The sequence below is a fragment of the Rhodnius prolixus genome, unplaced genomic scaffold (genome assembly GCF_049639745.1).
Source record: "Rhodnius prolixus isolate KJV_2025 unplaced genomic scaffold, Rpr scaffold_17, whole genome shotgun sequence".
Taxonomy (NCBI): domain Eukaryota; kingdom Metazoa; phylum Arthropoda; class Insecta; order Hemiptera; family Reduviidae; genus Rhodnius; species Rhodnius prolixus.
Window position 1 is genome coordinate 2,964,437 of NW_027411626.1, and position 22,988 is coordinate 2,987,424.

At 31.4% G+C, this 22,988-nt stretch overlaps 1 protein-coding gene across 3 annotated transcripts in view; it reads right to left on the bottom strand.

The window, feature by feature from the left end:
- LOC141459627 (cilia- and flagella-associated protein 47-like) overlaps positions 1-22,988 on the bottom strand; it is a 78,727-nt gene that overhangs the window by 47,770 nt on the left and 7,969 nt on the right. For all 3 annotated transcript variants that reach the window (XM_074138881.1, XM_074138882.1, XM_074138884.1), the window contains exons 6-13: positions 15,409-15,512; positions 14,297-14,418; positions 10,558-10,620; positions 9,151-9,459; positions 8,817-8,966; positions 7,022-7,232; positions 6,307-6,504; positions 5,847-6,000 (exon numbers count right to left, since the gene is read on the bottom strand). In XM_074138881.1, the coding sequence (XP_073994982.1) occupies positions 5,847-6,000; positions 6,307-6,504; positions 7,022-7,232; positions 8,817-8,966; positions 9,151-9,459; positions 10,558-10,620; positions 14,297-14,418; positions 15,409-15,512 (1,311 nt within the window). The remainder of the gene's footprint in view (positions 1-5,846; positions 6,001-6,306; positions 6,505-7,021; positions 7,233-8,816; positions 8,967-9,150; positions 9,460-10,557; positions 10,621-14,296; positions 14,419-15,408; positions 15,513-22,988) is intronic.

Here is a 22,988-nt window from a genome sequence, read left to right on the forward strand (position 1 = left end):
TAAACAAAATCTATCGAGTAGTTTACGAGATAATTAAAGTTAAAGATTTCACTGTTTCAAAGGAAACCAAAATTTAACACTAAATATCTCGTTTCAGGCTCGACGGATTTTTACGAGATTTTATACAATTATAGACAAAAGTTGTCTTCATATACAGGTGAAATATAAACAAAATCTATCGAGTAGTTTTGGAGATAATCGAAGTTAAAGATTCCACTGATTCAAACGAAACCAAAATTTTACTCTAAATATCTCGTTTCCTACTCGACCGATTTTTACGAGATTTTGTACAATTATAGACAAAAGTTGTCTTCATATGCAAATACAATACAAACAAAATCTATCGAGTAGGTTACGAGATAATCGAAGTTAAAGATTTCACTGTTTCAAACGAAACCAAAATTTTACTCCAAATATCTCGTTTCCCGCACGACGAATTTTTACGAGATTTTGTACAATTATAGACAAAAGTTGTCTTCATATGCTGGTGAAATATAAACAAAATCTATCAAAAAGTTTTCGAGATAATTGATGTTAAAGATTTCACTGTTTCAAAGGAAACCAAAATTTAACTCTATATATCTCGTTTCCTACTCGACCGATTTTTACGAGATTTTATACAATTATAGACAAAAGTTGTCTTCATATGCAGGTGAAATATAAACAAAATCTATCGAGTAGTTTACGAGATAATTGATGTTAAAGATTTCACTGTTTCAAACGACATTAAAATTTAATCCAAATATCTCGTTTCCCACCCGACGGATTTTTACGAGATTTTGTACAATTATAGACAAAAGTTGTCTTCATATGAAGGTGAAATATAAACAAAATCTACCGAGTAGGTTACGAAATAATCGAAGTTAAAGATTCCACTGATTCAAACGAAACCAAAATTTTACTCCAAATATCTCGTTTCCTACTCGACCGATTTTTACGAAATTTTATACAATTGTAGACAATAGTTGTCTTCTTATACAGGTGAAATATAAACAAAATCTATCGAGTAGTTTACAAGATAATTGATGTTAAAGATTTCACTGTTTCAAACGACATTAAAATTTTACTCTAAATATCTCGTTTCCCACCCGACGGATTTTTACGAGATTTTATACAATTATAGACCAAAGTTGTCTTCATATTCAGGTGAAATATAAACAAAATCTATCGAGTAGTTTACGAAATAATTGATGTTAAAGATTCCACTGATTCAAACGAAACCAAAATTTAACTCTAAATATCTCGTTTCCTACTCGACCGATTTTTACGAAATTTTTATACAATTATAGACATAAGTTGTCTTCATATACAGGTATAATATAAACCAAATCTATCAAGTAGGTTACGAGATAATCGAAGTTAAAGATTTCACTGTTTCAAACGAAACCAAAATTTTACTCCAAATATCTCGTTTCCTACTCGACAGATTTTTACTAAATTTCATACAATTATAGACAAAAGTTGTCTTCATATGCACGTGAAATATAAACAAAATCTACCGAGTAGGTTACGAAATAATCGAAGTTAAAGATTTCACTGTTTCAAACGAAACCAAAATTTTACTCCAAATATCTCGTTTCCCGCTCTACGAATTTTTACGAGATTTTGTACAATTATAGACAAAAGTTGTCTTCATATACAGGTGAAATATAAACAAAATCTATCGAGTAGTTTACGAGATAATTGATGTTATAGATTTCACTGTTTCAAACGACATTAAAATTTTACTCCAAATATCTCGTTTCCCACCCGACGGATTTTTACGAGATTTTATACAATTATACACCAAAATTGTCTTCATATGCAGGTGAAATATAAACAAAATCTATCGAGTAGTTTACGAGATAATTGATGTTAAAGATTCCACTGATTCAAACGAAACCAAAATTTTACTCTAAATATCTCGTTTCCTACTCGACCGATTTTTACGAGATTTTATACAATTATAGACAAAAGTTGTCTTCATATGCAGGTGAAATATAAACAAAATCTATCGAGTAGTTTACGAGATAATTGATGTTAAAGATTTCGCTGTTTCAAACGACATTAAAATTTAATCCAAATATCTCGTTTCCCACCCGACGGATTTTTACGAGATTTTATACAATTATAGACAAAAGTTTTCTTCATATACAGGTGAAATATAAATAAAATCTATCAAGTAGTTTACGAGATAATTGATGTTAAAGATATCACTGTTTCAAACGAAACCAAAATTTTACTCCAAATATCTCGTTTCCTACTCGACCGATTTTTACGAAATTTTATACAATTGTAGACAATAGTTGTCTTCTTATACAGGTGAAATATAAACAAAATCTATCGAGTAGTTTACAAGATAATTGATGTTAAAGATTTCACTGTTTCAAACGACATTAAAATTTTACTCCAAATATCTCGTTTCCCACCCGACGGATTTTTACGAGATTTTATACAATTATAGACCAAAATTGTCTTCATATGCAGGTGAAATATAAACAAAATCTATCGAGTAGTTTACGAGATAATTGATGTTAAAGATTCCACTGATTCAAACGAAACCAAAATTTAACTCTAAATATCTCGTTTCCTACTTGACCGATTTTTACGAGATTTAGTACAATTATAGACAAAAGTTATCTTCATATACAGGTGAAATATAAACAAAATCTATCTAGTAGTTTACGAGATAATTGAAGTTAAAGATTCCACTGATTCAAATGAAACCAAAATTTTACTCCAAATATCTCGTTTCCCGCTCGACGAATTTTTACGAGATTTTGTACAATTATAGACAAAAGTTGTCTTCATATGCAGGTGAAATATAAACAAAATCTATCGAGTAGTTTACGAGATAATTGATGTTAAAGATTCCACTGATTCAAACGAAACCAAAATTTAACTCTAAATATCTCGTTTCCTACTCGACCGATTTTTACGAGATTTTATACAATTGTAGACAAAAGTTGTCTTCATATACAGGTGAAATATAAACAATATCTATCGAGTAGTTTGCGAGATAATTGATGTTAAAGATTCCACTGATTCAAACGAAACCAAAATTTTACTCCAAATATCTCGTTTCCCGCTCGACGAATTTTTACGAGATTTTATACAATTATAGTCATAAGTTGTCTTCATATACAGGTAAAATATAAACAAAATCTATCGAGTAGGTTACGAGATAATCGAAGTTAAAGATTTCACTGTTTCAAACGAAACCAAAATTTTACTCCAAATATCTCGTTTCCTACTCGACCGATTTTTACGAGATTTTGTACAATTATAGACAAAAGTTGTCTCCTTATGCAGGTGAAATATAAACAAAATCTATCGAGTAGTTTATGAGATAATTGAAGTTAAAGATTCCACTGTTTCAAAGGAAACCAAAATTTTACTCTAAATATTTCGTTTCCTATTCGACGGATTTTTACGAGATTTTATACAATTATAGACAAAAGTTGTCTTGATATACAGGTGAAATATAAACAAAATCTATCGAGTAATTTACGAGATAATTGAAGTTAAAGATTTCACTGTTTCAAACGAAAGTAAAATTTAACGGCCTACATAAAGGGGCTAACTCGTCTTTCATTGAGTGTTTAGGTGCTACGCAGTTCACAAAAAAGGTAACAAGAAGAACAACAACAACAACAACAATATCAAGAACATTTTTTGAAAAAGCTGTTTTTGCACATTTTCGGCAACTTTTTTTTTCGAAAGTTATTAGTTCTTGGTGGTTGCAAGAAAATTAAAGTTATGTAGGAAGGGTTTGCTCTATATTTTAAAGAAAATTTTGGAATATTAGCTATTATATAATCAAAGTTGGGTGTTTTTCAACGTTACGCTTTTTCGTGCACTTTTTGATGATCCTACCGGACAGTTTTAAGACGATCAACCCTTATACTACTGTCCTACCGGACAATTTTAATTACGAACGTTTGATTCAAATTTAATTGCAATGAATCCACTCCTTCCCCTATACTCAGAAGTACCACAATAATAGAAATTTTAAAAAACGACGTCCCAGAACCATTTATAGATTTATGAGATTTTAATCATTACACGAAGTTTAAATAATTATTTAAATAAATAAAATACTATGGAAAATTCTATTGTATATTTGGTAAACTGGTGGTTTTATCTGCTTTGCATCTAATTAGGAACTTCAATCTTATAATCGTAAGATCAATCGATTTTAATTAAAATAAAACAGATAGCAGACCATAACAATAAACAGTCATAACTAGGGAACGGATTCGTATGTATTTACATATTTTTTTCTAGGCAATTTACAGACGTTTTTCAACTAGAAGTATTCATACTGACACTTTTTAAGCCGTTTGAGTCTACTTATATTTCACATATTTCCACATATTTGGATGTTATCGCATATTTATACATATTTGATTGAAATAAATATTTCTACATATTCAATCAAAATATGTACATATTTTTTCATATTTTTCATTTTGGGCATATTTTCATAATTGGGAGGTGGTTGACAGGAACTGTGAATCACAGTGGTTAAAAAAGTGTTTTTAAAAACACCAAGTCGCATTAAAATGCTAAAAGATCTCTATCCAGACTTGTGCCTTCCGCCAGAACCAATATTGACAAGATGGGGTACTTGGCTGGAAGCAGCTCAGTATTACTATGAAAACTACAATAAAATCAAGAATGTCCTTTCACATCTCGAAGACGAAGCAGTAGCGATAAATACAGCCAAGTCTTTATTCGAGAAACCTAATTTAAGGAACGACCTTGCATTCATTTCTGACAATTGCATATTTCTTGCACAAGCCATTACCCAACTTGAGTCCCAAAATGTTCGACTGACAGAAAACGTGTCCAACGTTAAAAAAGTCATCGAAAAGGTGGAAGGAATACCTGGGAGTAAGGGAGATCTGATCAGATCAAAACTGGTAGAAGTACTGAGCAAGAACAAAGGGTGGGAGACCATCTGCCAGATTTCTGATATTATCAGTGGAACAGAAGTCACCTCAGAACATCGTGTACCCTTTACAACCAACGAGATAACTTCTTTCAGCAAGGCACCTATAACATCTGTAGATGTTGAACGATCTTTTAGTCGTTACAAGTCCATCTTACGCCCAGATCGTCGTCACTTTACGTTCCAACATTTGAAATTTCATGTGGTTGCAAACAATTTCGAAGAGTGAAGTTTTTAAAATTGAAAATTTAACACATCTTTTATAAATCATTATAACTTGTAAAAACAAATTATTTTGTTCCTAATAAATTATTATAAATTGTAAAAATGTTCTTTTCTTGTATAAATAATTATAACTTGCCCCCCCCCCAAAAAAAATTCCATTTTCATAAAAAAAAATGTCGATTTTACTTAAATATTCCAGAAAATATTTTAAGAAAATCACATATTTTCCACATAATTGACGAAAATAAATGCATATTTTAATTAAATATTTGGCATTTTTAAATACATAAAAATCCATTCCTTAGTCATAACACTATTGAGACCTAACCTCTCTGCCACAAGTGCTCTTAATAAATGTTTGCATTTAAAAATCTATTCGCTGAGGTAATATTTGCGGTAGACCGATTTTGACTAAAACCTTAATGTGACATCTTCTGTTCAAAATATCAAATTCAATCTTTCTGCAATCTATTTATTTTTGGTTGTGGTGGAAATTACGCAAACGAATCAATTTGTATAAAAGCACTTTTTCGTATTTTAGTACCTCAAAACGGATATTTTTCATTGAAAACTCAAAACAAATAGTGTGTTCGATTTCAGTAACTTCTCAAAGTAAAAAGTTACGCTAATTTTGAGCAATAATTATTATAAAAAATAATAAATATTTTGAATATAAATAAAAACGAACCAGTCCAAAATCTAAATTCTTCGGATTGACTTTAATATTGAACAAAGAGAACGGACTTAATGGGCACAAATCACTATATTTCACCACTTCTTTGAAAACATTGTCAAACGTTACATCCTCCACGTCATCGTACATGTGCGCTTTGTCAAATAACCTTTTCAACAAAAAAAAACATACATTTATTTGTGCACATATGATAAGGGAAATTATTATGTTAAAAAAAGTAACTGGTGCGAACACTCGCATGACTACCTCTGACTACTATTCTAGAGTTGTTGACTTACATGGTTATTCAAATAAAATACTTTGGATAGACATATGTATATGATTCAAACGTTCACTTTTAAGAAACTTTGTGAGATTGAAATTGGAGAATAGTAGTAAGAAGAGACATATGAATAGCATTTACTCATATAATACAACAGATAATTTTAATATCTCATTTATAACCGTATATTACCTTCTATCTAATGCAAAATTAAAATCATTTACAAAGCCTTCATAATCTAACATAGCTTTCCGTCTCTCTCTGCCAAGACGAGCCATAAAGAGGTTATATATTTCTTCGTGTGACTTCTTAGCCTGAGCTTCATCTTTACTGTAAGCATAGTCTGGATGTGCCGGAGGTATATAACGCCGTTTACCAGTGAATGGAGTGCTAAAATAGTAAAAAAAAAAAAAAAAAGAAATAAATATAATTTAATATCCTCAGGTAGACCCCGGGATTCGAATCCAATTTGTTGGCCCCCTAGATTATCTTTTGCTAGGAGCTTCTTAAAAATATACATTCACTGGAAAATGATGTATGTAACGAGAGAACACTATTCAGAGGCTGGCATTGCACTGGAAAAAAAATCTTCGGGTGCCAATGATCTCAGTTCTTTCGTCTTATTTCTTAAACAATTTACTGTAACATCCTAAATTATAACTAATCAGTATCGTGAATTTATCATATTGGTTTTTTAGCAAAAGTAAAGGGCCTCATTTAATGAATAATAAAAAGTTTTCTGCAGAAAATGGTAACTATAGTCACATCATCTTTAAAAATTTCCACATTTACGTGGTTGCAAAAAAAAAAAACAATCAGTTGATTTTATGCACAAAAAATTACCTTCCTCATTAACAATTAAGTATTATTTTGAAAATTAATTGATAAATATAATTTAGATAATCACATCATGTTTTTGTCATAAGGTTTGACAGCAAATGAAAGGCCACGATCATTCGGCACAGCAACTGAATAATTACTGGTTAACCAAGGGCGTTTATTGCGTTTTGACGGTTTGGGCATAAGTACTGGCGCCTTTGCACCTTCTAGTACACCCTTAAAGGTCACCTGATCAAAGTTAACGCCAACTTCGTGCAGCACTTCTTTCGGGGATATACCTGCAAACAGTTTGCACACAATTCAGCCCCGCTTTCTCTTCATAGTTCATTTTGTTTTAGTCTATTAGTAAGAGAAAATTTGGGTGTGGAATTATTTGAAAATTTTAGTTGAGATGTTATTAAAAAACACAAACACACCTGGCATTGCATTGTGGTTTACAAATTTTTATCAATGAATCCACTTTTCACTGGTATTATTTGAATATTTTAGGTGAGGCGTAAATAAAAACACAAACACACCTGGCATTGCATTGTGGTTTACAAATTTTTATCAATGAATCCACTTTTCACTGGTATTATTTGAATATTTTAGGTGAGGCGTAAATAAAAACAGAAACACACCTGGCATTGCATTGTGGTTTACAAATTTTTATCAATGAATCCACTTTTCACTGGTATTATTTGAATATTTTAGGTGAGGCGTAAATAAAAACAGAAACACACCTGGCATTGCATTGTGGTTTACAATTTTTATCAATGAATCCACTTTTCACTGGTATTATTTGAATATTTTAGGTGAGGCGTAAATAAAAACAGAAACACACCTGGCATTGCATTGTGGTTTACAAATTTTTATCAATGAATCCACTTTTCACTGGTATTATTTGAATATTTTAGGTGAGGCGTAAATAAAAACAGAAACACACCTGGCATTGCATTGTGGTTTACAAATTTTTATCAATGAATCCACTTTTCACTGGTATTATTTGAATATTTTAGGTGAGGCGTAAATAAAAACAGAAACACACCTGGCATTGCATTGTGTTTTACAAATTTTTATCAATGAATTCACTTTTCACTGGTATTATTTGAATATTTTAGGTGAGGCGTAAATAAAAAACACAAACACACCTGGCATTGCATTGTAGTTTACAAATTTTTATCAATGAATCCACTTTTCACTGGTATTATTTGAATATTTTAGGTGAGGCGTAAATAAAAAACACAAACACACCTGGCATTGCATTGTGGTTTACAAATTTTTATCAATGAATCCACTTTTCACTGGTATTATTTGAATATTTTAGGTGAGGCGTAAATAAAAAACACAAACACACCTGGCATTGCATTGTGGTTTACAAATTTTTATCAATGAATCCACTTTTCACTGGTATTATTTGAATATTTTAGTTGAGATGTTATTAAAAAACACAAACACACCTGGCATTGCATTGTGGTTTACAAATTTTTATCAATGAATCCACTTTTCACTGGTATTATTTGAATATTTTTGTTGAGATGTTATTAAAAAACACAAACACACCTGGCATTGCATTGTGGTTTACAAATTTTTATCAATGAATCCACTTTTCACTGGTATTATTTGAAAATTTTAGTTGAGATGTTATTAAAAAACACAAACACACCTGGCATTGCATTGTGGTTTACAAATTTTTATCAATGAATCCACTTTTCACTGGTATTATTTGAAAATTTTAGTTGAGATGTTATTAAAAAACACAAACACACCTGGCATTGCATTGTGGTTTACAAATTTTTATCAATGAATCCACTTTTCACTGGTATTATTTGAATATTTTAGGTGAGGCGTAAATAAAAACACAAACCAACCAACAAACATACCTGCATTGAATTGTGGTTTGAGTCGTTTTGTTTTAGATCTTACTTTTATTTTAACTTTAACTTCAACTAATCCGATTTTTTTATGGGTGTTATCATCACTTACTTCTTTAGGTGTTATCATTTCTATTTTCAGTACAGTATTTTGGCTACCTAAAACAAATAATGAACAGGAAGATAGATAAAATTAAAAAGCTGAAGGAAATACTAGTAACAATTCAGGTTAAAATCTAGAGAATGTGGTTAATTCTTTGGATCGAGCCATAGTGTCAATTATTCAAATCTCTAAAATTTAAAGAAATAAATAAAAAAAATAATGAAATTAAATTTTACATACCTAACGAAAGGGCTTTAAATTTAATCAGAGCCTCTACACGTTGCATTGGTTTCAATACTTTCAATGATGGGTTAATATAGAAAAATGGCTTTTTTATAACTCTATAACCAACATCAACTAATGGGGTGATATTTTTAAAACTTAACACTTTATTTACCACACAGCCAATGTCTACGTCAAAACTTAATTCGTCTGGTAAAACTTCAATCGAAGGTTTCACAGCTAAGCCGTGTAAACAAAAGCGTAAAATTATCTGATCAGTATGTGGTCTCACAATCCTTGAATGTGTAGGAGCACCTCCAAATGGTGCTGGAAAAATAAATAATAAAATTAGTCCAGTGGTTATAAACGTAACTTCATAAATAAAGGATACCCAGTTACAAACACGAATAGGGCTCCTTTTAAATGCTTTTAAATCTGTGTAATTTAGTGCAATTGAAGGCTATTGTTACATCTACAATTGGGTAAAATCTTAACTATGTAGTTGCAATAGAAGCGTAGTTATTGAATGTTGAAAATTACTGAAATCAAAACTGTCCTGAGGTTTAAAGTCAAATATCTCCTTTTTGCTCGATAGAAATCTATCTAATTTTGTGCAATTGAAGGCTATTGTTACCTCTACAATTGGGTAAAATCTTAACTCTGTAGTTGCAATAGAAGCGTAGTTATTGAATGTTGAAAATTACTGAAATCAAAACTGTCCTGAAGTTTAAAGTCAAATATCTCCTTTTCTGCTCTATAGAAATCTATCTAATTTTGTGCAATTGAAGGCTATTATTACCTCTTCAATTGGGTAAAATCTTAACTCTGTAGTTGCAATAGAAGCGTAGTTATTGAATGTTGAAAATTACTGAAATCAAAACTGTCCTGAAGTTTAAAGTCAAATATCTCCTTTTCTGCTGGATAGAATTCTATCTAATTTAGCGAAATTGAAGGCTATTATTACCTCTACAATTGGGTAAAATGTTAACTCTGTAGTTGCAATAGAAGCGTAGTTATTGAATGTCGAAAATTACTGAAATCAAAACTGTCCTAAAGTTTAAAGTCAAATATCTCCTTTTCTGCACGATAGAATTCTATCTAATTTAGCGCAATTGAAGGCTATTGTTACCTCTACAATTGGGTAAAATCTTAACTACTTGTCGGTAGTGTCTTTCTACTGAATAGGAATATCCGCTTTTTTATATTTTCTCACAAATGGTTTTTTACGATTATAGTTATACTTTGTTTAGTGATCAAAGACACATAATTCGGCAACTTTTGCTGAAAAACATTTTTGTCCTAGTAATTCGTTTAAGGAAATATCAGTGAGAGATGATAAGATAGATTCCTTTTTAAAGTGTATGAAATGCAACGCAAACAATAGTGGTATTTTTAAGAAAATTTGTGAAAATATAAATTACTGACCATTAACATTCAGCGAATCATCAGTCAGTGTGTACTGCGATCCGTTCTTTTGATTTTCTGGTGCTGAAAAAACAGAAATAGTTGGAAAATTTAAAATAGAAAATTTGTGTGGCGGAAAATATCAACTGCCTATTTTCTTTTTACACTATTAAAATATTAGTAAAATGTTGGTTGGCTTTATTGTTTCTACAGATATACCGATATAAAATGACTGCTAATGAATACAGCTTTATAAAAAACCAGAGTTACTACTTGATAGAGCAGAGACAATACTAAGTAAAGTATTACGTCACAGTATAAGGTTTTAATTTGGAGTTTCACCAGAAATCCTCTGATAGATGTTTTAATTTACGTATTTATATATCTACATTTACTGAACAACGAAAGATTGCAGAAATTACAATTATTTGCGATGTGAGTATCATTACTCGTTCGGAGGAATAGAATTAGACAATTCTTCAGTGATCGGTCGTTCCTGTAGATATCCAAGCCTAACACAAAAACTTGAATACATATCAACGGTACCATCATTATGAGTCTTATTCCAAAAATCCTTCCCTTCAAAGATTCTTCGGTAGAGCTGGACGAACATACTGTGGTCACTTTCCTTTCACGGAAGCATATGAATTGCACCACAATAAGGGACTGAATCGCTTTTAAACTTTAAGCCCTTCTAAATACTGTATATACGAGCATACTGTATATATCAGCATGCTCCTTGTCGCACAGCAATTTCAATAAACGAGTTTTTGGCCAGTAAAAACATTCTTGTGGCTCCTCAGCCTCCTTATTCGCCTGACTTGTGAATCCTTGTGACTTTTTTTCTCTTCCCGAAGTTGAAAAATCACCTCAAGAGAACTCATTTTGGGACAGTCGAAAACATTTAAACGGCTGTAACCGACCAGCTGAAGGCTATTCTCCAGTATCGGAGTTCGAGCACTGCTATGAGGAGTGGAAGAAACGTCTCCAGCGCTGTGTGGCTTCAGAAGGAAGTTATTTTGAAGGTGACAATATAGAATTGTAATTCTTTTTGAATAAAAAAAATTAGTCTCATTACTTAATTTACAGACCTCGTATAATATCCCTGTAATTTTGGATGATTTACTTTTCTCTAATACAATTGGAGTGTGTGTATCTTAAAGCACATTCCTTTGACAACAATTTCTATTCGTGGCAGTTTGGCACGAAGTATGCGCTTTTCTGGCACCACCCAGTTTTTGGGATATGCACAAAAACATCCCACAGACGACACTTCCTTCCATACCCAAGAAAAATGATAGAAATTAATGTTGCCCATCCAAATGTAGTTAAATCAGGGGTCGGCAACCTATTTCAAGTAGAGAGCCATTTCTCCTTAAATAATTTTAATAAATCTTACCAAGAGCCGCAAGGATGATAGTGTGTAAACAACTCTGTAGTTCATTTGTATTCACAAATTATTATTTTATGATATTCAATAACATTTAAATGTTTTATGTATTTATTTTCACATATTGTGAAGTAAATAAACAAATAAATAATATCTAAACCTGTATTTGAATGAAAATGGCGGCAGTCTTTTATAATTACGTACTGTATTTTAATATAATTCTAATAAATTTCAAACCAAATCTCATTTAAAATTCTTTTTGAAAAATATCTTTACTTTAATAAAATTGAAATATACAATTTATTTTGGACAGGCTGAAGGGCCACAAAATTTGGATAAAAGTGCCGCGGGTTGCCGACCCCTGAGTTAAATATAAAAAAGAAAACAAAGAAAACCGTCAGAGACAGTTCCTGGAAAATCCCCACCTCTCCAAAAAAAAGGTGGCAAATCCGGATGAGGAATTTTTGATCTTGGATGGCTCAATCTAAGTTACAGCTTTTTGTGATTTTTAGTTTTTATGATATTTCCTTCGCCCACAATTTTGTAAAAAAAAAATCACTTTTTCAACTCAGGGGACCGCAAAAGCGGATATTTACGGTGACACTTGGAAATGGAAAATTTAACTTGATCTCAGATGAAATTAAAGGGATTAAAGACTTTTTAAATGATGTTGTTTCCTTAGTTTTTAAGAAAATTTGTAATTTATAACTATAACCTTCCTATAGGTTACCTTTTTTTACCTTTAAGTGTAGGCTGTAAAGTAGGATGTTTCAAAAAATGATGACTTTTAAATTTTAAAGAGCGCCGGGCGGAAAATCAAAGTTCATTTAAAAACAAAAAGTTTCGTCCGTATTAGAACGAAATCGATTAATATTTAGAGGTCGCTGCCATTGATCAAAACATTTTTGTTTTGCTTTTTTTAATAAAAAATTCTTATTAAATGTTTTCTATCTTCTAAAATTATTAGCAAAACATTTAATTGAACAAAGTTTATTTAAATATAATTTGCCATAAAGACAATGCAGTTGGAATCATTTTGATGGCCTTTTTATTTTCAAAGTTATGAATAATTAACCCCTTAGGCTGGAAACATAGTGGAGCGGCGAGCAAAGCGGCGATGATAGCGAAGAGCGAAGCGGCGAAATCAAACACAAGTTAACATATGGGACCGCGCATAGTGGCGAGCAAAGCGAAGATAGAGCAACTCTATCTATTTCTAATTTTTGTTTTTGCCGCTTTGCTCTTCGCTATCATCGCCGCTTTGCCCGCCGCTCCACTATGTTTCCAGCCTTAACGTGCACGCTCGAGTTAACTCGAGCGCGCTAAATTGGCCAAACTGTGCACACTCGAGATACTTCGAGCGGCGCTGTACTTTATGCTGCTATAATTTTTCACACTCGAATATAATCGAGAATTGAAAATAATGTGAAAGCAAAGAAAAACAATCGTTTTATTGATATTTATCATTTACATGGGATTGCAAGCTATAACACTTACTTAATCGTATAAAATATAGCGGTTTTTTTCAAAAATACTGTGCATTAAGGGGTTAAAGAAGCTGTATTTTTGAAAAAAAATATATTAAGAAAAATATACATTTTTGAAAAATGTCGATTAATTAACGTTAAAATCACTTCATTTTTTATGTGTTTCGTACAGAATTTAAAAAACAAATAATTTTGGTGACTGAAACGTCTAAATTAGGGAATATTTTGCATTTATTGTTATAATTTGAATTTGATTGATTGATAGTAAATCAATTTCAAATTATAACAATAAATGCAAAATATTCCCTAATTTAGACGTTTCAGTCACCAAAATTATTTGTTTTTTAAATTCTGTACGAAACACATAAAAAATGAAGTGATTTTAACGTTAATTAATCGAAATCTTTCAAAAATGTATATTTTTCTTGATATATTTTTTTTCAAAAATACAGCTTCTTTAATTATTCATAACTTTGAAAATAAAAAGGCCATCAAAATGATTCCAACTACATTGTCTTTACGGCAAATTATATTTAAATAAACTTTGTTCAATTACATGTTTTGCTAATAATTTTAGAAGATAGAAAACATTTAATAAGGATTTTTTATTAAAAAAAGCAAAACAAAAATTATTTGATCAATGGCAGCGACCTCTAAATATTAATCGATTTCGCTCTAATACGGACGAAACTTTTTGTTTTTAAATTGAACTTTGATTTTCTGCCCGGCGCTCTTTAAAATTTAAAAGTCATCATTTTTTGAAACACCCTACTGTAAAGCCACACAGCCTTAAATTGGCCATTCGCTAAAATTATGTAAAACATAATTTTCCACAACAAGTTTGTACAAATAGATAATTAAATCAAAATATTATGTTTTGTACCTTCTTTGTCAGTATCCACCACTTCAAATCTTATAACTCGCACAAATCCTAGAAATTCCTTGATGTTATTGTCCCCTCTATGTTTCCAACCTTTCTCGTCGTACACGATCGAAGGATGAAAACTAAAAAAAAGAAAAAAGAGTTTAAAAACAAACAAACAAACCTGGGTGTGAACATTGGGTCTTTCTCTTATTCTCTCGTTGTTCACTTTTAAAAAGATTTTAACACATCTCAAAATTGCCCAAAAGAATAAAAAAAAAAAAATTATTCAAAATAAAACTATCGTTATAAATACAAAGTTTAGTAAAAATTTAGAAGATACTATTATTCGATACAAATCTCAGAAAAGTAAAAACAATAAAACAAATTGAGTAATGTGCTACTTGCGCTTTTCTCAGAACTCAGAATTCATCAAGAAGTTTAACAGCCCACTTACCTAACCTAACCTAACCTAACCTAACCTAACCTAACCTAACCTAACCTAACCTAACCTAACCTAACCTAACCTAACCTAACCTAACCTAACCTAACCTAACCTAACCTAACCTAACCTAACCTAACCTACCATAAAACTTTGCACAGAGTCCTACATTAAACTGTACTTTAGAGGGAAGAACACCTTCTCCTACAAAAAAAAGTCTAAAATTGAATTTTCCTTGTAAAGTGTTTCAAAAGAAAAAAAAAAAATCGCAGACCACCATGAGTACGGATTTAAAAGAAAATCAATTCTTTGCGGTTGTTTCATAGTGAAAACATCGAGATGTTCAAGCTCTAAATTACAGATACATATACAAAGAGAAAATAACTTTCAACTTTTCCAACAAGATTTCTAAAACAATGACTTTTTTTAAAAAAAATGATTTAAGGCGCTTCAATATCTAAGGTTTAAGGTCGCCCAGAGCTTTTTCCAGTGCACTGCCGGCCTCCGGACAGTGTTCTCTCGTTACAGACAACTGTGTCATCACTGGACAGTGTTGTCTGTAAGAAGTTCCTAGGAAGAGAAAATCTAAGGGACCAACAGCTGGATTCAAACCCGGGACCTCCGCGTAGAAATCCAATACGCTAACCGCATTGCTAAAATCCCTTCCCTAATATTTTTCTTAATTAATTACCTTGCAGTAAATATTCTTCCTTCAAAGGCGCCTAGTTTTCCTTCAAAAGGCTTGATACTAAAATATTTGTAATTTATGTCCGATAATCTGGCTTCGTTTAAAGTCTGTAATGAAGAAGGAAATTAATTAATTTGGAACACTCACATGGCAATATTCTGTGATTCTTCATTTTGGACTTACCGCTTTATAATACAGGGTGTCCCAAGCTATATGGATAACGACTTTTTCTCGGAAACTAAGATAGCTAGAAAAAAAACTAAAAAATACGTCTTCCCTTATTTTTTTGTTAGGAATCCAAATTTAATTTGTAAATTTTTTTTCGGTGCTTCCAGAAGCGAGATACAGGCACCAACTTCATTTTTTCAAATGGGGAGGGGTGGTTTTTATTTGATATTTGATAAACTATCGAATAATGCAATAAAAATTGATATCTTAAAAATGTCCAAAATTAACATGTTTTGAACATTATATTTCCGGTTTCATACTTCTAGTGTAATGCAGAATAAAAAAAGTTAATGAAATATTTCCCTGAAGTAAAGGAATGTAAAATCTAGATCATTGAATGAAAGTGAAAGAGCACCATTTTATGTACTGGATAACTGTGCTTTTATTGGTGTGGGAGTGGCTTACTCCGTCACTACGTCATCAGCTACAGTCTGCCTACTACCCACATCCCGTTCGCCAATGAGATTAGCCAATCGTTTTTGGTAATTATTTCTAGGAAAAATACTATTTAAATTTTTTTTACTAATTTTTCCCCCATAGGTATTTGATAAACTATCGAATAATTGATATCTTAAAAATGTCAGAAATTAACATGTTTTGAACATTATATTTCCGGTTTCATACTTCTAGTGTAATGCAGAATAAAAAAAGTTAATGAAATATTTCCCTGAAGTAAAAGAAAGTAAAATCTAGATCATTGAATGAAAGTGAAAGAGCACCATTTTATGTACTGGATAACTGTGCTTTTATTGGTGTGGGAGTGGCTTACTCCGTCACTACGTCATCAGCTACAGACCGCCTACTACCCACATCCCGTTCGCCAATGAGATTAGCCAATCGTTTTTGGTAATTATTTCTAGGAAAAATACTATTTAAATTTTTTTTACTAATTTTTCCCCCATAGGTATTTGATAAACTATCGAATAATGCAATAAAAATTGATATCTTAAAAATGTCAGAAATTAACATGTTTTGAACATTATATTTCCGGTTTCATACTTCTAGTGTAATGCAGAATAAAAAAAGTTAATGAAATATTTCCCTGAAGTAAAGGAATGTAAAATCTAGATCATTGAATGAAAGTGAAAGAGCACCATTTTATGTACTAGATAACTGTGCTTTTATTGGTGTGGGAGTGGCTTACTCCGTCACTACGTCATCAGCTACAGTCTGCCTACTACCCACATCCCGTTCGCCAATGAGATTAGCCAATCGTTTTTGGTAATTATTTCTAGGAAAAATACTATTTAAATTTTTTTTACTAATTTTTCCCCCATAGGTATTTGATAAACTATCGAATAATTGATATCTTAAAAATGTCAGAAATAAACATGTTTTGAACATTATATTTCCGGTTTCATACTTCTAGTGTAATGCAGAATTAAAAAAGTTAATGAAATATTTCCCTGAAGTAAAAGAAAGTAAAATCTAGATCATTGAATGAAAGTGAAAGAGCACCATTTTATGTACTGGATAACTGTGCTTTTATTGGTGTGGGAGTGGCTTACTCCGTCACTACATCATCAGCTACAGACCGCCTACTACCCACATCCCGTTCGCCAATGGGATTAGCCAATCGTTTTTGGTAATTATTTCTAGGAAAAATACTATTTAAATTTTTTTTACTAATTTTTCCCCCATAGGTATTTGATAAACTATCGAATAATTGATATCTTAAAAATGTCCAAAATTAACATGTTTTGAACATTATATTTCCGGTTTCATACTTCTAGTGTAATGCAGAATAAAAAAAGTTAATGAAATATTTCCCTGAAGTAAAAGAAAGTAAAATCTAGATCATTGAATGAAAGTGAAAGAGCACCATTTTATGTACTGGATAACTGTGCTTTTATTGGTGTGGGAGTGGCTTACTCCGTCACTACGTCATCAGCTACAGACCGCCTACTACCCACATCCCGTTCGCCAATGAGATTAGCCAATCGTTTTTGGTAATTATTTCTAGGAAAAATACTATTTAAATTTTTTTTACTAATTTTTCCCCCATAGCTATTTGATAAACTATCGAATAATTGATATCTTAAAAATGTCAGAAATTAACATGTTTTGAACATTATATTTCCGGTTTCATACTTCTAGTGTAATGCAGAATAAAAAAAGTTAATGAAATATTTCCCTGAAGTGAAAGAAAGTAAAATCTAGATCATTGAATGAAAGTGAAAGAGCACCATTTTATGTACTGGATAACTGTGCTTTTATTGGTGTGGGAGTGGCTTACTCCGTCACTACGTCATCAGCTACAGACCGCCTACTACCCACATCCCGTTCGCCAATGAGATTAGCCAATCGTTTTTGGTAATTATTTCTAGGAAAAATACTATTTAAATTTTTTTTACTAATTTTTCCCCCATAGGTATTTGATAAACTATCGAATAATGCAATAAAAATTGATATCTTAAAAATGTCCAAAATTAACATGTTTTGAACATTATATTTCCGGTTTCATACTTCTAGTGTAATGCAGAATAAAAAAAGTTAATGAAATATTTCCCTGAAGTAAAGGAATGTAAAATCTAGATCATTGAATGAAAGTGAAAGAGCACCATTTTATGTACTGGATAACTGTGCTTTTATTGGTGTGGGAGTGGCTTACTCCGTCACTACGTCATCAGCTACAGTCTGCCTACTACCCACATCCCGTTCGCCAATGAGATTAGCCAATCGTTTTTGGTAATTATTTCTAGGAAAAATACTATTTAAATTTTTTTTACTAATTTTTCCCCCATAGGTATTTGATAAACTATCGAATAATTGATATCTTAAAAATGTCAGAAATTAACATGTTTTGAACATTATATTTCCGGTTTCATACTTCTAGTGTAATGCAGAATAAAAAAAGTTAATGAAATATTTCCCTGAAGTAAAAGAAAGTAAAATCTAGATCATTGAATGAAAGTGAAAGAGCACCATTTTATGTACTGGATAACTGTGCTTTTATTGGTGTGGGAGTGGCTTACTCCGTCACTACGTCATCAGCTACAGACCGCCTACTACCCACATCCCGTTCGCCAATGAGATTAGCCAATCGTTTTTGGTAATTATTTCTAGGAAAAATACTATTTAAATTTTTTTTACTAATTTTTCCCCCATAGGTATTTGATAAACTATCGAATAATGCAATAAAAATTGATATCTTAAAAATGTCCAAAATTAACATGTTTTGAACATTATATTTCCGGTTTCATACTTCTAGTGTAATGCAGAATAAAAAAAGTTAATGAAATATTTCCCTGAAGTAAAAGAAAGTAAAATCTAGATCATTGAATGAAAGTGAAAGAGCACCATTTTATGTACTGGATAACTGTGCTTTTATTGGTGTGGGAGTGGCTTACTCCGTCACTACGTCATCAGCTACAGACCGCCTACTACCCACATCCCGTTCGCCAATGAGATTAGCCAATCGTTTTTGGTAATTATTTCTAGGAAAAATACTATTTAAATTTTTTTTACTAATTTTTCCCCCATAGGTATTTGATAAACTATCGAATAATTGATATCTTAAAAATGTCAGAAATTAACATGTTTTGAACATTATATTTCCGGTTTCATACTTCTAGTGTAATGCAGAATAAAAAAAGTTAATGAAATATTTCCCTGAAGTGAAAGAAAGTAAAATCTAGATCATTGAATGAAAGTGAAAGAGCACCATTTTATGTACTGGATAACTGTGCTTTTATTGGTGTGGGAGTGGCTTACTCCGTCACTACGTCATCAGCTACAGACCGCCTACTACCCACATCCCGTTCGCCAATGAGATTAGCCAATCGTTTTTGGTAATTATTTCTAGGAAAAATACTATTTAAATTTTTTTTACTAATTTTTCCCCCATAGGTATTTGATAAACTATCGAATAATGCAATAAAAATTGATATCTTAAAAATGTCCAAAATTAACATGTTTTGAACATTATATTTCCGGTTTCATACTTCTAGTGTAATGCAGAATAAAAAAAGTTAATGAAATATTTCCCTGAAGTAAAGGAATGTAAAATCTAGATCATTGAATGAAAGTGAAAGAGCACCATTTTATGTACTGGATAACTGTGCTTTTATTGGTGTGGGAGTGGCTTACTCCGTCACTACGTCATCAGCTACAGTCTGCCTACTACCCACATCCCGTTCGCCAATGAGATTAGCCAATCGTTTTTGGTAATTATTTCTAGGAAAAATACTATTTAAATTTTTTTTACTAATTTTTCCCCCATAGGTATTTGATAAACTATCGAATAATGCAATAAAAATTGATATCTTAAAAATGTCCAAAATTAACATGTTTTGAACATTATATTTCCGGTTTCATACTTCTAGTGTAATGCAGAATAAAAAAAGTTAATGAAATATTTCCCTGAAGTAAAAGAAAGTAAAATCTAGATCATTGAATGAAAGTGAAAGAGCACCATTTTATGTACTGGATAACTGTGCTTTTATTGGTGTGGGAGTGGCTTACTCCGTCACTACGTCATCAGCTACAGACCGCCTACTACCCACATCCCGTTCGCCAATGAGATTAGCCAATCGTTTTTGGTAATTATTTCTAGGAAAAATACTATTTAAATTTTTTTTACTAATTTTTCCCCCATAGGTATTTGATAAACTATCGAATAATGCAATAAAAATTGATATCTTAAAAATGTCCAAAATTAACATGTTTTGAACATTATATTTCCGGTTTCATACTTCTAGTGTAATGCAGAATAAAAAAAGTTAATGAAATATTTCCCTGAAGTAAAAGAAAGTAAAATCTAGATCATTGAATGAAAGTGAAAGAGCACCATTTTATGTACTGGATAACTGTGCTTTTATTGGTGTGGGAGTGGCTTACTCCGTCACTACGTCATCAGCTACAGACCGCCTACTACCCACATCCCGTTCGCCAATGAGATTAGCCAATCGTTTTTGGTAATTATTTCTAGGAAAAATACTATTTAAATTTTTTTTACTAATTTTTCCCCCATAGGTATTTGATAAACTATCGAATAATTGATATCTTAAAAATGTCAGAAATTAACATGTTTTGAACATTATATTTCCGGTTTCATACTTCTAGTGTAATGCAGAATAAAAAAAGTTAATGAAATATTTCCCTGAAGTGAAAGAAAGTAAAATCTAGATCATTGAATGAAAGTGAAAGAGCACCATTTTATGTACTGGATAACTGTGCTTTTATTGGTGTGGGAGTGGCTTACTCCGTCACTACGTCATCAGCTACAGACCGCCTACTACCCACATCCCGTTCGCCAATGAGATTAGCCAATCGTTTTTGGTAATTATTTCTAGGAAAAATACTATTTAAATTTTTTTTACTAATTTTTCCCCCATAGGTATTTGATAAACTATCGAATAATTCAATAAAAATTGATATCTTAAAAATGTCCAAAATTAACATGTTTTGAACATTATATTTCCGGTTTCATACTTCTAGTGTAATGCAGAATAAAAAAAGTTAATGAAATATTTCCCTGAAGTAAAGGAATGTAAAATCTAGATCATTGAATGAAAGTGAAAGAGCACCATTTTATGTACTGGATAACTGTGCTTTTATTGGTGTGGGAGTGGCTTACTCCGTCACTACGTCATCAGCTACAGTCTGCCTACTACCCACATCCCGTTCGCCAATGAGATTAGCCAATCGTTTTTGGTAATTATTTCTAGGAAAAATACTATTTAAATTTTTTTTACTAATTTTTCCCCCATAGGTATTTGATAAACTATCGAATAATGCAATAAAAATTGATATCTTAAAAATGTCCAAAATTAACATGTTTTGAACATTATATTTCCGGTTTCATACTTCTAGTGTAATGCAGAATAAAAAAAGTTAATGAAATATTTCCCTGAAGTAAAAGAAAGTAAAATCTAGATCATTGAATGAAAGTGAAAGAGCACCATTTTATGTACTGGATAACTGTGCTTTTATTGGTGTGGGAGTGGCTTACTCCGTCACTACGTCATCAGCTACAGACCGCCTACTACCCACATCCCGTTCGCCAATGAGATTAGCCAATCGTTTTTGGTAATTATTTCTAGGAAAAATACTATTTAAATTTTTTTTACTGATTTTTCCCCCATAGGTATTTGATAAACTATCGAATAATTGATATCTTAAAAATGTCCAAAATTAACATGTTTTGAACATTATATTTCCGGTTTCATACTTCTAGTGTAATGCAGAATAAAAAAAGTTAATGAAATATTTCCCTGAAGTAAAGGAAAGTAAAATCTAGATCATTGAATGAAAGTGAAAGAGCACCATTTTATGTACTGGATAACTGTGCTTTTATTGGTGTGGGAGTGGCTTACTCCGTCACTACGTCATCAGCTACAGACCGCCTACTACCCACATCCCGTTCGCCAATGAGATTAGCCAATCGTTTTTGGTAATTATTTCTAGGAAAAATACTATTTAAATTTTTTTTACTAATTTTTCCCCCATAGGTATTTGATAAATTATCTAATAATGCAGTAAAAATTGATATCGTAAAAATGTCCAAAATAAACATGTTTTGAACATTATATTTCCGGTTTCATACTTTTAGTGTAATGCAGAATAAAAAAAGTTATTGAAATATTTTCCTGAAGTAAAGGAAAGTAAAATCTAGATCATTGAATGAAAGTGAAAGAGCACCATTTTATGTACTGGATAACTGTGCTTTTATTGGTGTGGGAGTGGCTTACTCCGTCACTACGTCATCAGCTACAGACCGCCTACTACCCACATCCCGTTCGCCAATGAGATTAGCCAATCGTTTTTGGTAATTATTTCTAGGAAAAATACTATTTAAATTTTTTTTACTAATTTTTCCCCCATAGGTATTTGATAAACTATCGAATAATTGATATCTTAAAAATGTCAGAAATTAACATGTTTTGAACATTATATTTCCGGTTTCATACTTCTAGTGTAATGCAGAATAAAAAAAGTTAATGAAATATTTCCCTGAAGTAAAAGAAAGTAAAATCTAGATCATTGAATGAAAGTGAAAGAGCACCATTTTATGTACTGGATAACTGTGCTTTTATTGGTGTGGGAGTGGCTTACTCCGTCACTACGTCATCAGCTACAGACCGCCTACTACCCACATCCCGTTCGCCAATGAGATTAGCCAATCGTTTTTGGTAATTATTTCTAGGAAAAATACTTCTTAAATTTTTTTTACTGAATTTTCCCCCATAGGTATTTGATAAACTATCGAATAATGCAATAAAAATTGATATCTTAAAAATGTCCAAAATTAACATGTTTTGAACATTATATTTCCGGTTTCATACTTCTAGTGTAATGCAGAATAAAAAAAGTTAATGAAATATTTCCCTGAAGTAAAAGAAAGTAAAATCTAG